Source organism: Pipistrellus hanaki (genome assembly GCF_964339955.1).
Source record: "Pipistrellus hanaki genome assembly, chromosome: 9".
NCBI classification, from domain to species: Eukaryota; Metazoa; Chordata; class Mammalia; order Chiroptera; family Vespertilionidae; genus Pipistrellus; species Pipistrellus hanaki.
The window spans coordinates 20,689,133-20,705,210 of NC_140511.1; the positions used below are offsets into that span (position 1 = coordinate 20,689,133).

The 16,078-nt window shown below is 39.2% G+C and overlaps 1 protein-coding gene and 1 pseudogene across 2 annotated transcripts; both read right to left on the reverse strand.

Annotated features, from left to right (window-relative positions):
- Positions 1-260: 260 nt before the first annotated feature.
- Positions 261-2,788, reverse strand: LOC311627508 (PAT complex subunit CCDC47-like; annotated as a pseudogene). Its single transcript has 2 exons — positions 1,665-2,788; positions 261-1,360 (listed from the first exon to the last, which is right to left on the reverse strand). The product of its transcript is annotated as a PAT complex subunit CCDC47-like (transcript).
- Positions 2,789-3,711: 923 nt separating this feature from the next.
- Positions 3,712-5,174, reverse strand: LOC311627117 (heterogeneous nuclear ribonucleoprotein H2-like). The gene has a single exon (XM_084893360.1). The coding sequence runs from the start codon at positions 5,141-5,143 to the stop codon at positions 4,397-4,399; it is 747 nt and encodes a 248-aa protein (XP_084749486.1). The 5' UTR covers positions 5,144-5,174; the 3' UTR covers positions 3,712-4,396.
- Between the last annotated feature and the right edge of the window lie 10,904 nt (positions 5,175-16,078).

Sequence of the window (16,078 nt, forward strand, 5' to 3'; positions counted from 1 at the left end):
TTGTTAATCCTCACGAGAGAATATTTTTTCCAGTGATTTATAGAGAGAGAGGAAGGGAAGGAGCCAAGGGGAAAGACAGAAAGAAAGAAACTGTGATGTGAAGGAGACACACTGATTGGTTGCCTCCCGCATGTGCCCCAACCAGGGCCTGCCTGGATCACACCTGCAACCCTGGTATGTGCCCTTGACCAGGAATTGAACCCATGACCCTTCGGTGTGTGTGTGTGTGGGGGGGGGGGGGGTGGCGGGGAGACTAACTCTCTAACCACTAAGCAACACTGGCCAGGGCGAGTGAACTTTAAGATGAGAAATGAAGTGGTATTTTTATTTTTTATTTTTTTATTTTTATTTATTTTTTTACGTTTCCTGTGAATTTAGAGCTTACATGTGGCATCGGGACTCAGATTTCTGGGGAGACTTTCCATGACTTCCACCTCAATTTGTTTCATTTTCATTTGCTTCTTTTCCAATTTCTTTTGCTCACATCCCACTCAAGACAGCTTCCTCCAGCCTGAGCCGTTTCTCATCTATGATTTGCTTTTCTCTGCTCTTTTCTTCTCCTCACACTGAGACTGTGCCACTTCTTGTCTTTGCACTTGCTTCAGCTTCTAGATGTTCTCTTGGACTTGAGCTCTGTTCTTATCTGATTTTTGTTTGCCTTCTCTGTTGAGTCAGAACTTTTTGGCTTTGTCACTGGAATACATCTCCATGTTCATCAGAGGTAGCAAAGCCCCCGTATCCTTTGGGTAAATGCCGCCTGAGCCAGGCACATGTAATGCAAACAGTAATCCTCTTTGTGTCAGGTAGTTTTAAAGGCTGACCTTCCTCTTGCATAATTTTTGGACCCAAGGACCAGTCTGAAAAATGAATGGATTCAATCTGATCAGCAAGTGTGTTCGCAAGTGAACCTTTGTGTCTGGCATTCCCTGTGACTTCTCCAACCTGACAGCATGGCCAAGGAGCCTGGCAATCCATACTTTGCTCCAGATGTAGGTTTGTCAGAATACCCACCCCATCTCGTTCCGCAGTCTTACCAAGGCTTTCTGAGTGCCAACAGCACTTAGGTGTCCAGGGCCTCATCATTCATGGTCACTTTTGTTTGCACTTGATCACTCACGGGCATCACCATCTGGGCCAGGACATTCAGTAAGTCCTGTCTCCTCAGGAGCCTGAGCTGATGGCATCCCTTCACAGCACCACGACCAGAAGGCCCCAGGGTGTAGATATACTCATTCCCCTGTTTCAGCTTTCCTGTGCTTGATGCTTCTACCAAGGCAAAGCTCCTTTCGGAAAGCTCTGAGTGTCAAACCAGGCCTGAGCAAGGGGACTGCTTTTATTCTTCCCAATGAAGCAGATCGGTCACCATCAAAATCCTATATAATTAAAGCGTAATATGCTAAGTGTCCCACTGATAGGTCAACTGATTGGTCAACCGTTCAGTCAACCACTTGACCAGTCACTATGACGCACACTGACCACCAGGGGGCAGACGCTCCAACTGGTAGGTTATCTTGCTGCTGGATCCAGCTGATGGGGACTGGGCAAAAGGGCCAGACATGCCCAGGAGCCCTCCCCTGGTCCCTCCCCAGCCAGCTGGCCCCCATTGCCTTGGTTGGGACTGGCCCCCATCAGCCCCAATTGCTGGCCAGACAGAGGAACCCTACCCGTACACAAATTTGTGCACCAAGCCTCTAGTTTCTAGATAATATTCTCCCAACTATTCTGAAGGAGTGCAGGAACATCAACAATTATTATTGGGTCTTTATTTTTCTAGAAGTTTCTATTTGTCTTCATAACCTTCAAATTCTTCATTGTCAGATGACCCACTCTCAATATCTCCCTCCTGGTTATCTGCATCTTCAAAATCTCCTTGGTTTTCATCCGACCCTCCCAACTCCGATTCAGTGACAGCATCTTCTGTGATGTCCTCAAGTTCAGCAAAGTCACTGTCATCATATTCAAGTACATGTTCCTCAGCCTTGAAACATCAAACTTGGCTTCAGAGAAACTCCCTCCCCCCACCCTAAACACCAAAGAACGACACAGCATGCAAGATCTCATTGCACTTGTATCCGGGACTAGAAACTGGCCAGTGCTCCTGCAGCCACCACCTGTGCCCCTCTTGACTCTCTGCTGCCACCTGTGCAATTACCATAGTTTTATTGCCCCTGGTACCTCTAGGATAAGCTGTACCAGGCAGCTCAGTCAGCCACACCACACCTCATGTAGTTTCTACCATCCATTCGGGTCTATTTTGCTAAAGTAAACTTCTTTGATGCACAAAAATAGGGAGTACTGAAAATGCCTGAATGAAATTAATCTTTGACTTAAAATCTCTAGTTTTAGAGGGTTGTGGGCTATTATGAACCCTGATGATATGGTGGAAAGAGTTCCTACCTCACAGTGTTCTCAGAGCATATAAGTGCTTGGAATAATATGGTGTCTGATATGTGATATGTGTTCAATAAATGTATGCTATTTTCTTCTGATTATTAATTTCAATAAACTCAGGGGTATTCAGTGAGGAAATGTTTTGTCTGCCTACCTGCAGAAATTCTTCTTTCTATACGGAAATTTATTTTCCCCTTTATTATTTTTTTATATCTTATTATCCTCTCTCTCCCTCCTCCTTTGTTTACTTGTTTTTACTGTTGAAAAAGTAAAGCTGTGGTTTCGTGGCCCCAAATCAGCAATTCAATTCAATCTGGTCACTTAGCAGCCTGGGAGACAAAATAGCGTGCTGTGCTGTTGCTAATACTGTTTTCCTCTTGTCTCTAACCATGCAAATTCTATTCTTCAGGTTCCAACTCTTGCTCTTTTCCTAGATCAATCCAGAGCACATTAAGGTCTGTTTAAAGACTAATCCAATGCCTATGTCTATAGCATACATTTATTGTTTCCTATGCATGTGTTTTATGTGTTTTCTCTAAGGCAATGACTGAGGTTGCTCAAGGCCTTAGACCTCACTCAGGCAATCACCCCATCTCCTTTCCTCATCCCCATCAAGTATCTACCATAGGATTATACACACAATAGATTCTCCTTAGGAAATGCTCGCTAAGTAGAATCACCTTACCTCACTCAAATGGTTGTTTTGATACCATGTAGTCATAACCTAACTATACCAGAAAAAAAGATTCCCTTTTTAAATAATGTATTCTACCATCCAAATTATACTCTTGTCAGAAAGTTTCTCTTAGAAATGATCCCAATTCATCACTTTTGCAGTTAATGTTAGCATCTAGATAAAATGAAAGGAGGAAATGTGATAATGATTATGGCTAATTATTTTGATTTTTAAAAAGTTATTTCATAAAGATTTAAAAATTTTTTAATATATTTTTATTGATTACAAAGAGGAATGGAGACAGAGAGAGAGAGAGAGAGAGAGAGAGAGAGAGAGAGAGAGAGAGAGAGAGAGAGAGAAACATCAGTGATAAGAGAGAATCATTAATTGGCTGCCTGCTGCACACTCCACACTGGGGATCGAGCCCGAAACCTGGGCATGTGCCCTGACTGGGAATCAAATCGTGACCTCCTGGTTCATAGGTCAGTGTTCAACCACTGAACCATGCTGGCTGGGTTTCATAGATATTTTTATAAGAATTTATATTGCTTGTTCAAGGAGTTTTAAGACTTTGGAGTCTGTGATTGAAGAAGTAGTTCCCAGGTAAGTCCTAGGTATTTAAAAGTTGAGAATTGTTGTTTTGACTCTTTTTTTTTTCTTTCAGTTTTTAAAAGGAAAATTTATTTGACAAGTTTCACTTAGTGCAATATACCTAAAAGGAAATCACAATACAATGAAAGATTTAAATCAAGGCCTCGGAATTTCATACAAACACCAAGACCAAAATCCTAAAGTATTGGTATTGCGTCTCAAATTTTCCCCATTAACTTAAAAAAAAAAAGCTTAAACTTACATGCGTTGCGAGTTATTAAATGAAACTAGAATTAACAAACATGCCAAATGTTTCACTTTTAATTGTAGACACAGCTCCTTTATTGAGTTTTACAAAAAAAAAAAAAAGCATGTTTTTGAACATGCTTCCACAAATAGTGTTCGATGTGATGTGGTCTAAGCGCAACATTTAACATAATTCAACTTCTTTAACCTAAATATACTTACTGAAGTACATCCTACAATAGAACCAACTTGAGAAAAGCTAAAAATTGTTTAACAGTTATAGTTTACTCAACTTAGTTGTTACATCCTAGATGAATATTTGTGTTCAAAAATAATGAACCTTTAAGTCTTTAATTCAATCCTGATTTCCACTTAGAGTAAGCATAAATCACAAGCTGGTATTGCAAAACTGTTAAGTTTTGTGGGTTTTTTTCTTTTTCTTCTTTAAAATAACGTTGACCAAGAGTCAGTAATAAGGATCAATTACATTCCTCATCCACCACTCATACTAGACATGTTAGACATCCCTCCCATTCCGTTCACTCCCACAGATGCACGGCTTCCACTACTGTAATAGCTGCTGTTCACTGCTCCTTGGCTGCCATATCCACTCATGCTGCTCTGGCCACCATAGCCACCTCCATAACCACCACTCAGCTGCTGGCTGGTTGGGCCACCATAACTGGACTGGTTTGACAAACCCATGCCTCCTAGCATTTGGCTACCGTAAGCACCACCGCTTGCTCCTGCTGTAGAATTCAAGAAGAGTTCTACATATCTGTGTCTCATATTTGCTTTGTCTTTCAACATAGCTGCCACAGCATCTTCATGAGTTGCAAACTCGACATCTGCTTCACCAGTTACTCTGCCATCAGGCCCAATTTCAATGTGTACTCTCACAGGGTTGAGCAGTGAAAAAAAATTATAAATGTCATTCTCCGTAGCTCTGTAGGGTAATCCCCGCATGTGCACACAGTGTCCAGTTGTGCTCTGGAAAGTAGAGCCACCATCCCCATATCTGTGGTCAGACATTCCTGAAAAACAGTAATTGAGGTCTCTTCCAAATCTATCCGACCCAAAGCCATAGCCATCATTATAGCCATTATAATCATCATAGCTGCCATAACCTCCACCATAAGTTCCACACCTCATCTTTTCAAAGCCAGCTCCCCTGCCAATGCTGTTATACCCTCTGCTGGCCCCAGGTCTGTCATAGGGACCTGGCCGCTGCGTGGCCATAAGCTTTCGTGGTGGGTCATAGTGAGTTCTGACTTCTTAATGTGTTAGAAAGTGAATTCCTATTTTGTATTTCTTGTTAAACTTTGCATTATAGGATTTTTAAGTTATTTGGAGAGCTTATTGCTTGACTCAATAAGGCATATTTTTTTTCTAAAAGCTAAAAATTTCTCTCTGTGTGTGTCTGTATAGTCCTCCAGTCCCAAACTTTAACAAAACCCATCTTACATTAACTGTTAACCACAAGTTTCTCTATTTCTGACATCCTACACTTCCACCAGGCTATAGTTTCTTGAGCAAACATAGGTATATAATAAGTGAGGTACAGAGTAAATGTTTATTGTTTTAATCATCAAATATAGTATTTTATATTGCTATTTAATACATATGAAGTTTTGTGTATATTGAATATATATTTTTACCATGGGGAAACATCTAAGCATATATTTACTTAGATTTCTTTGGTATCTTTTACCCTTTTGGGTTCATAGTAAAAAATGAATGTAAGTAAACCAGGCTGTATTCAATAAGAATTCAGTTTTGGTTAATGAGAACTGGGCAAATATTTAATTTATATATTAAAACAAAATAGGAGGGGAAAAAAAATAAAGCCTTCACCTGGTCTTATTTCTGGAAGAATAGCTCAGCAAGGCTGAACAAGTCTTTGTTTTCAAACTTGGTTTCTGTAGCTGGGTGAGCTTATGTATCAATCCAAAAGTCTTACATAACCAGCTGAGCCATTGTCTTCTGATGTCTTCTTATTTCTGGCCAGAACATGACGGTGGCAAAATTATCCAAAACATTACATCCTAAGCCAGTCTAGATATAGCCAAGAATCCTGATTTTCAAAACAGAAATGTGCAACTGATTAATCTACTAAGTGGAAAATTCATCATTTTTCAGCAAATGATTTATTTTTCTTTGATTATAAGCATGTTTAGGTGGATAATGTTTTAGATGCATAAATCACTGTAAAGCAAACTCCCTGTGTCCATTTTATTTATAAGAGTATCCAACTGCTCTAGTGGGTTTGACTCAGTGGATAGAGCGTCAGCCTGTCTATTGAAAGGTTCTGAGTTCAGTTCTGGTCAAGGGCATATGCCAGGGTTTCAGGCTCAATCCCCAATAGGGGGCGTGCAGGAGGCAGCTGACCAGTGATTCTCTCTCAACATTGATGTTTCTATCTTTCCCTTCCTCTCTGAAATCAATTAAAAAAAAAAAAGAGTATCCAACTGACAGATATCTCTTTTCCTCCAGTACTGTCTAAGAATAAGATACCTAGTAAAACTTGCTCAACATTGTACAAAAATCAATAAAAAGACAAATATGAGATTGAGAATTCAAGCTCAGATAAAGTTTCAGAGCATGCTGTACTCTAGGTTTATGAATTAAAACACCATTATATTCTTACACAGTTGAGCCAGCATGGTGACCATCAGGCCAGCTAAGTCAGGTGCACACCATGAGGTTTTCTGCTTGCCCTCTGCTTTTTCTGTTTCCAGGTCCTGTCTTATTGCTCTATTCAATTCATATAAATTCCCTCTAAGGAACTTCAGGTACCTCTCATACTTAAAGGGGGCGGGAGGATAACTAATATTTATTGAGCTCCTACTATGTACTTAGTACTTTAGAAATATTATCTCATCCAATCCTTACAATTCCTGAGGTGGATTTTTTATAACCCTTACTTGACAGATGGGAAAATTTATACTAATAAAGGCACACAGATAATAACTGAGGGAACTAGTACTTAATACCAATGTTTCTGTTTTCAAATCTTGTATGCTTATCACTATTTCAGGATCTAGTACCACATAGTGAGAGGTCAGTGAATCTTGGCTGAATGAATAGATTCCATGGATAAGTTGAATCTTTTAAAACCAACCTTCTTTACTTCTTTCTTTCCTCCCTTTCTCCCTCTTATTCTTCCTTCCTTCCTTCCTTCCTTCCTTCCTTCCTTCCTTCCTTCCTTCCTTCCTTCTTTCCTTCCTTCCTTCCTTTCCTTCCCTCCTGCCTGCCTTTCTTTCCCCATGGTAAACACTTATTGGAGTGGATTTAGGGAACTGCCTCCCCTATGTGCCATGGCCTTTGTGGCTAGGTTCAGGATCTGAAGGAGAGGCTGACGCACAAATAAAAATGTTATGCAAGAAATATGAATTTAGAAGGCATTGGGGGCCAGGTGGAGACCTCCTTCCTGAAGAGGCACACACTTCTTCTGGCCTTGTCCGCTTTTTATTTACTTGAATATACATTTTCCCTTTAGCAATGCATACAGGCAGATCAAAGGTAAAGTTTGGTATACAATGTAGAGATTATCAGCTTGGAAAAGTCACCTGGGGCCATTGCAATCACAAAAGAATCCATCCCTGCTGAATATCCAAGTCCATTCGCCTCCCAATGTTAACTGTTGTTTGCTTTAGCCTCCGGGTACCTATGAATAGAAATCACCTCCAAAATGTCCTTAACACAAAGTCCTCCAGCCCTTGTTTGTCTTTTTCTGGGAAAGGGAGATCATTAATTTGTGAGATAGTCTGTTTTTTTTTTTTCATTCTGTGGCCCATATTATTAGAAAGGCTTTCCTTACACTGAGAAGAAATGTGCTTCTGAGTGGAAGGATGTTATGGTATTATGTGAAAAGCACAGGTCTAGGATTAAAAAACTGGAATTTGGATACCAATGTGCTCACTTTAGGCAAGCCCCAACCTTTCTGAACCTCTTTCCTCACCTATAAAATAGCAATTGGTTGTGCCTCCATGGCCTAACTCTCAGGGTCATAATGAGAACCAAATTATCTATAAAAGCCTAAGCAATCAATCGTAGTCCTGTTGACCATTCAAATGGTCTACTGGTTGCTATGACATGCACTGACCACCAGAGGGCAGATGTTTAAACAGGAGCTGCCCCCTGGTGGTCATCGCACTACCACAGTGGAGCCCACTCAGCTGACTGATGGGAGCTAGATACAGGGCTCATGGCTGGCTGCTGCAGCCTGGAGACCACAGCAGAACAGCAGCAAGCCTACCGAGCGGTGGTGGCAGCCTCAGCAGGGCCGGGATAAGAAGGAGCGGCAAGCGGCATTGGACTGCTGGTTTTGGCTCAATCCCCGCACGCCTATGCACCGGGCCTCCAATAATGTATAAACAGTTTTTTTTGTAAAGAATAAATCCCAACAGAAAAGTTAGTTGTTCCCATTTCATCCTCTGGGATTTCATCGAACCATTATATTGGGTCGGCAAGTAAGTAATTGCGGATTTTTTAAAGAAAATCAAAGACAATTTTTTCATGGAACTAAATAACTTTATTCTGTAATGTATTGCCCATTTTGATCAATGACCTTTTGCCATCTTTCAGGCAGCATCATAATCCCACGTTCAAAAAACTTCTGGTTTTTATTAGCAAAAAACTGAATCAGGTACGATTTGACATCATCATCATTATTGAAATTTTTACCATTCAAGGAGTTTTGTAAAGATCGAAACAAAAAGTAATCAGATGGTGCAAGGTCAGGACTATATGGTGGATGTGGCAAAACATCCCAACCAAGCTCCATTAATTTTTGCCGAGTGACCAAAGATGTGTGTGGCCTTGCATTGTCATGATGGAATACAACACCTTTTCGATTTGTCAATTCGGGCCGCTTTTCTTCAACTGCATTGTTTAATTTCGTTAGTTGTTCAATGTAGACATCAGAATTGATCGTTCGGTTGGGTGGTAAGAGTTCAAAGTAGACAATTCCTTTGTAATCCCACCAAACTGATAACAAAACCTTCTTTTGATGAATATCAGCTTTTGATGTTGTTTGAGTTGGTTCACCTGGCCTGCTCCACGATCTTTTCCGCTTGATATTGTTGTAAACAACCCATTTTTCATCGCCAGTTATCAGTCGTTTTAAAAATGGATCATTTTCATTACGTTTCTTTAGCAAATTGCAGCTGCTAATGCGTTGCGTTAACTGTGATTCTTTCAGTTCGTGAGGAACCCATGTATCAAGTTTTTGAACATAGCTAAGTTGTTTTAAGTGATTTTCAATGCATGTATGTGATACATGAAGCTTCTCTGCAATCTCACGTGTTGTACTGTGACAGTCCGAATTGATTATTGTTTTGATTAGGGCGTCATCAACTTCAACTGGACGACCAGAGCGTTTTTCATCTTTGAGTGAAAAATCACCAGAACGAAATTTGGCAAACCAATTTTGACACTGCCGTTCTTTTAAGGCTTCGTCACCATAAACAGCACATAACTTTTTATGAGCTTGCGATGCGTTTTCCCTTTGCGGAAATAAAAAAGCAAAATATGACGAAAATGTTCCTTTTGATTTTCCATTTTTCAACGAACGCCAAACGAAAACCACAAAACAGATCAAAAAACTTTTTTTACTGATTAACAGCTGAATAGCCAACTATCAAATAACAAAATGTGTTTTACATTTGTACTACGTCTGCAAACTAAAAATTCAACTGAAGCCATATGTGTGTGAAACCCGCAATTACTTAGCTGCCGACCCAATATTTATTATTAAAGAAAACAATCACATGTCTCATTACATCTTTGTAGACACTAGAGCTCCGTTTCCGTACATATTTTAAAAAATATAAAATGAATGGGTTTTTTACAAAAACTCCTCCTTGTTGCTTCCTGTGGAGTCCTTTCTAATATGTCACACTGTAGAATCATTTTTGCCGCCACAGAATGTAGCATCATAATGCTCCTTGGATTGGCTACTGTGCTTTGATAATAAAGCCTCAAATTACACTAGTGTTTTTGTCCATTACATTTTGCAGCTAAGTTTATGTTGACTTTGTGTTTGACTAAGAGTCATGTTCCTTTCACATGAGCTACTGTCAAGTTGGGTCTTCCAGGTCCTATATTTATCTGATTATAGTTTTTACCTAAATGTAAATCACTGAATTTATTTCTTTTTATTTCATCATGGCTTCAGGCCTCCATTCCAACCATTGCAATTTATTTGACTTCTTACTTTTATCTACCAGTGTACAGTTATCTCTATTAAGTTTTTTTATGACATCTATAAAAGTGATAAGTCCTTTCTGGTTTTAGATAAATTACTGGTTAAAATGTTGAATAAAATAAGGCTTGCAAAGAACACTGTGTCTTCTCCCTAAAGATTTTCCTCTAATGCTGATTACTCTCATGATTGCTGAGCAGTTATATGCGATAGAACTGCTTCTCCTTTCATAGACTGTGAGATCATAGCTTGGTCTTCTTAGTATCTCTAAGGCTAAACATAGTAGTTACTCAATAAGAGTTTCTAATTGGAGAATAGATGAATGTTAAGTACTTCCTCTCGGCTACCACTGAAGCTTTATTAATTTCATTTATTTAACCTAAGAATTGACATTAATCTGCTAAGTAATATGCTTTGGGTATGGTAATTCAACTATGTCTCCACCCATCTACTGTGGCCAACATCCAATTTAAATTTTTGTCTTTCAATGTATAAAAGTACTTAGGAGAGAGTTAGTCAGATATATCCCAAATCAATGGAAGTATTCCCTTGATGTATTGATTTAATAACCCTGTAATAGAAGGAAATTAGATCCACTAAAATGGCATGATTCTAGTGAACTCATCCATGCTTATTTATAGTTAACACCTATTTATTTCCTAAGTATTTACATACCTTCTTTCTAATTACTGTTTCTAGACTTTTGCTTCATCCTCTCCTTACCCAATTACCATGTGTACTCCCTGTGAGATGTACATCCATGAAAGTATTTCTCCTCTAACAACTTCTTTGCTTCCCATTTTTGCTCCTTTCTCAACTCAATCTTTTCAAGTTAAATAGTTTTCCTTAAATGCATTATTGAGAATAGGCTTCTTTTTAGCTTTAATTCTCTCATTTTTATCTCTCTCCTTTCCTACCTACATTCTTCCCTTCTTTGGACCGAAGCTGAATAAATACAGTATTAAATAAAATTTTGTGTCTTCCCCTATTTTATTTTTTATAAAAGGACGAATTGTATTTCTCTTCATTTAAACAAAACTAAAATATCTGCAACAAATGCAATTACATTTTGTTTAAAATCTGTGGACAGACGAGTGGGTAGTCCTCAGATGGAGAGCTTTTTCTTTCTAGAGGACTTACTGCAATCTGATCAACAAAGATCCAAGGAGGAACCTTCTGAATAATTTTGATTTGTGATATTGTGTAAGGCTAGTTCTGTTTCCCTCAGAAGACTAAAATATTCTGCTAAATCATGGTGAACTCTGTTTAATTTACCATTATCATTTAGCTCTTGAGTCACAGTTTAGGTTTTGTCATAAGAGAAGGCAGGTTTGCCTTAGGCTGGTTGTCTGGCAGTAGAGTTAAATGAGGTCATTGATCAGCATTCCTGTTTAGCTTCAGAAAATCTCTTGTTTACTGAAACTGGATACACAATCCTCTGCTATTTCCTGTTTTTTCATAAATAGCCATATTTTCTGGGATGGAAAATATACTAGTATGTCATTCTCTTAAAGGCTTAATGTGATTTTAATCTGAAAGTAATTAGTAGCTGCATTTCTTTCTATATATTCATACATTTTACCAATAATCTTTGCTGGGAATTCCATGGGTAGCATCAATAATATATTAAATTTTGATCCATATGCCAGCTTTTCGGAAAAGTTTGTCCATGATGATAATATGTTTTATATTTGAGTTATTTTTAAAAAATATATTTTTAATGATTTCAGAGAGGAAGGGAAAGGAAGAGAGAGGTAGAAACATCAATATTGAGAAAGAATCATTGATTGGCTGCCTCCTGCACGTTGGAACGAGCCCGCAACCCAGGCATGTGCCCTCAAACCTGGGACTTTTCTATCCACAGGCCAATGCTCTATCCACTAAGCCAAACTGGCTAGGGCATATTTGAGTTATTTTGAGTGCTGCTTTTTTATTTTTCACTTAAGAAATGTATGGTTTTACTCTTAGGATATTGACTTACCCCATCTGGAAGTTATCATATGACAGGATGTAACCTCTGAGTCTTCAATTAGTAGAAAAAAATACATGAATCAGACAGTCCTGAAAGCAATGCAAAGGAAGTCTTAAAATACTGTCTTACCCGGCTGAGTGTGGCTCGGTGGTTGAGCATTAACCTATGAGCCACTAGGTCATGGTTTGATTCCCAGTTAGGGCACATGCCCAGATTGTGGGCCAATCCTCAGTGTGGGGTGTGCAGGAGGCAGCCAATCAATGATTCTCTCTTATCATTGCGGTTTCTATCTCTCCCACTGGTTCCTCTCTGAAATCAATGTTTTTTTCAAAAGTTAAAAAAAAGTGCAGTCTTATCAGTTCTGCCTTAATCAGATATTAAATTAATGTGATGTAGAGACTTCATCTACTACTAGGCACACTCCTAGAATCTCAGCTAGTACGGACCTGACCACACCAAAGATGTTAAGTACTTCCTCTCGGCTACCACTGAAGCTTTATTAATTTCATTTAATTATCCAGATTTTCTGATTAAACTGTGAGCTCTTTGAGTGCTGTGTATGTAAAAAGCATGTATAAGAGAACCAGAGTACCTAAGAGTCTAGTAAAAGAAACAAGTGTCTATCATTTCACTTTTTATCCAATCCCAGAGTTACCCTCCTACTTTAATTTTCCCACCTCCCTAATCTGTCACCAATAGGTTTTATGTAATGCCTTCTTCACTTACATTTCTTCCTTGGATGGAAAGTGATAAAACTAGGTAAAAAAATAAAAAATAATAATCACCATTCTCTGGAGCATTATCTTAATTCATTGAGATTCTGCTTCCTATCAATTGTTGACAGCTTGGCTCCAATAAACTCACAAACATTCCTTACAGGTTTGAATGTTAACCCTGGGTAAACAGTTAAATTTAAGTAAGTATTACTGTAGGTGTATTACTTTCTACTCTTCCTCTTGGGCAAAGCCCCTTCCACCTTTTTTTTTTTTTTTTAAGTACTTGGTCCTTTGCCTTCAAAGAGTACAGTAACCTATGCAAATGTTCAAAATGCCAAACAAACAAACAAACAAAACCCACAAACAAACCCCACAGACAATATAATAAGATTAATGAGAAGTTGCATAACCTAAAATGACATTTCTGCCTTGCCTGGTTCTTTCCCCAGGCCTGTGGGCCTGTGGGGTAGCAGTGGTTGGGTGTAATGTTAAAGGAGAAAGGAGGTGCGTCAAGAGGGAAACGGATGGCTACCTTGGGTAAACCTGAGGAGAAAGCTTCAAAGAAAGTTGCCCTCTCCCACCCCTCCCCGTAGGCCCAAGGACATTGGCTCATCTGCTGTCCCTGAGCACAACCCTAGAAGAAGCTTGCTTGGGCCTGGGAGTGATGAATATTCCTGATCCCACCTATAGATACGGGGTCTTCCCATTGTGCTTACCAACTTTGATGCCTTCCTGTCTCCTCTGCTCTCTGTGGTTCCCTCCCCGCCCCCCTTTTTAAGTGAAAGATGCTAGGTTTATTAAAATATTTCTCTCCTCTTCAAACTGTTATCCTTATGTATTTCTTATAATCTGTGCTAGGAACCTTCAAGTCATATTGACTCTCTCCTGAGGCTCAGCTCTCCAATTAAGCATCACATGCTCATTTTTACTTCTATGGCTTCTATTGAATGTTTCATGTATCCATCGACCCATCCATCCATCCATCCATCCATCCATCCATCCATCCATCCATTGTGTGTGTGTGTGTGTGTGTGTGTGTGTGTGTGTGTGTGTGTTGTGTGCTAGATTTTGTATGAGGTGCTAGGGATTCAGACATGATTAAGACTAGTCGCTTCAGCCTTAACCGGTTTGGCTCAGTGAATAGAGTGTCAGCCTATGGACTCAAAGGTCCCAGGTTCGATCCGGTCAAGGGCATGTACCTTGGTTTCAGGCATATACCCTGTAGGGAGTGTGCAGGAGGCAGCTGATCAATGTTTCTCTCTCATCAATGTTTCTAACTTTCTATCCCTCTCCCTTCCTCTCTGTAAAAAGTCAATATATTAAAAAAAAAAAGAAAAAGAAAAAAAAAAAAGACTAGTCGCTTCAGTGTGGTGGCACTCATGGCCCTCCCTCCAAGATCAGGACCCCAGGGCCTCTCCTGACACCTATCCCACGCTGCCCTCCACTCATGCAGTATTCACATCTGACTATTCAGGGACATTCGGAATCTCCACCCTTTGCTCATGCCCAGACTGTGCATTCCCTGCTGCTTCCCCTAGTGAAAACCCTGCTTATCCTCCAAAGCTCAGCTCCAAGGCCCACTCCTCTTTGGTTCTCTCTACCATGCACTCAGGATTACTCATTTTTCTTGCTATGATCTCACAGTACCGATGCCTCAAGAATAGGATTTGTTTTGTCAGCCTGGGATAAATGTGTATTATATTTGTCTTTGTTGCTATGCCATTGGACTATAGACATCTCTAACACAGTAATGATTCATGCACCTTTTTATTCCCTCTACCTCCTTTCATGGTGAGAGCTTGGCAAATCTCTTGTTGGCTGAGACTCTTCAGTAAAGAAAAACAGTATATGTGTGATAATCATATTGAATTATCTGATATCACCACATGCAATGCCCCTTTTACTTAATAATGCTTTTCAATAATTATATATTTCAAAAGTATAAACTATTTTCCCTACCTCATTTTTCTCCTGCCCCTTACATCTTCCACTTTTGATGAATAAAATTTTCCCACCAAATGAATCTACTCAGAGAGAAAGTGGGTCTGACTGCCATTATGGCTTTGAAGGAGAGGTGCCATATAGCATAGGAAAGGCAGACCTGTCATGTGACCTTGAAACAGTAAAATTATTTTCTCTGTGCCTCATTTCTTTAACTATGTATGAAAAAGGTGGTTCAAAAGGTTTATCTCATAGGATGGCTGCAACATCTAACTGAAACACATGTGGGGCACATAGAATAGTGTGTAGAACATGGTAAGCAACCAGTAAATGTTAGCTCTAAAACCACTTCCCAAAAGAATCATGTGATGACATTTATTTATTTCTTTATTAATCCTCACCTGAGAATATTTTTCCATTGGTTTTTATTTAATTTTTACTTTTAGAGAGAGTGGAAGGGTGAGGGAGAAAGAGAAACATCAATGTGAGAGAGACGAATAGTTAGGTTGCCTCCATCACATACCCTTACCGGGGTTGGGATTGAGCCTGCAACCCAGGCATGTGACCTTGACTGAAATTGAATCTGGGACCCTTCAGTCCATGAGCCAAGACTCTAATTACTGAGCCAAATAGGCTAGGGCTTGTGATTTTATACGAACACAAGGCAGAATAATAAAGATTTATTAAATTTCTCTGAGTATATCAAAACATTCCTTAGATTGTGCTATTTAATTAGTGAATTGGTTTTGGATTACTTTTTTCAAAATATGTTGCACTTTAAATGAAATGTTTACAAGAATCATGACATAAAGTTTAAAACATGAAGTCATTAATTTTCAGGCCTATTTAAGAAAACGTGAACTACGTTTTAATCCTCTTCAGGCCTCGCCCTCACTGGCTTTCTCATTACACCTGTATGCTTTTGCCATTTACCGTGATGAGAAGATCTTTACTTCCTTTGCTTAAATCTATATTCATCATCTTTTTAAACAACTTGTTCAGAAGCCTGCTGCTCTAAGTTTTTTTTGATTCCACCTAGTGGTAATGGCCCTTTCACCATTTAGAATTTGTTCATCATACTATTTATAAATATTTTAAATCTACCCCATATTCTCTCTCTCTGCATCCTGGGTGATTTTCCCCTCAGGATTTTTCACAGGACTTGATAAGATTCCCATTAAGAATAGAAGATCCTGTAATAACAACATTAAAAAACAAAAAAGCAGGAAAGGGAGAATAGTGTACACAACTATGACTGGTTGGATACTAAGAAGGTTTCTCACCAAACACATTTGGTTTATGTACAACACTGAAATAGAGGATATGAACTAAACCGAAGA

Bases quoted from the DNA above. Each gene is read 5' to 3' on its own strand.
- LOC311627117 (XM_084893360.1), bottom strand. From the start codon at position 5,143: ATGGCCACGCAGCGGCCAGGTCCCTATGACAGACCTGGGGCCAGCAGA.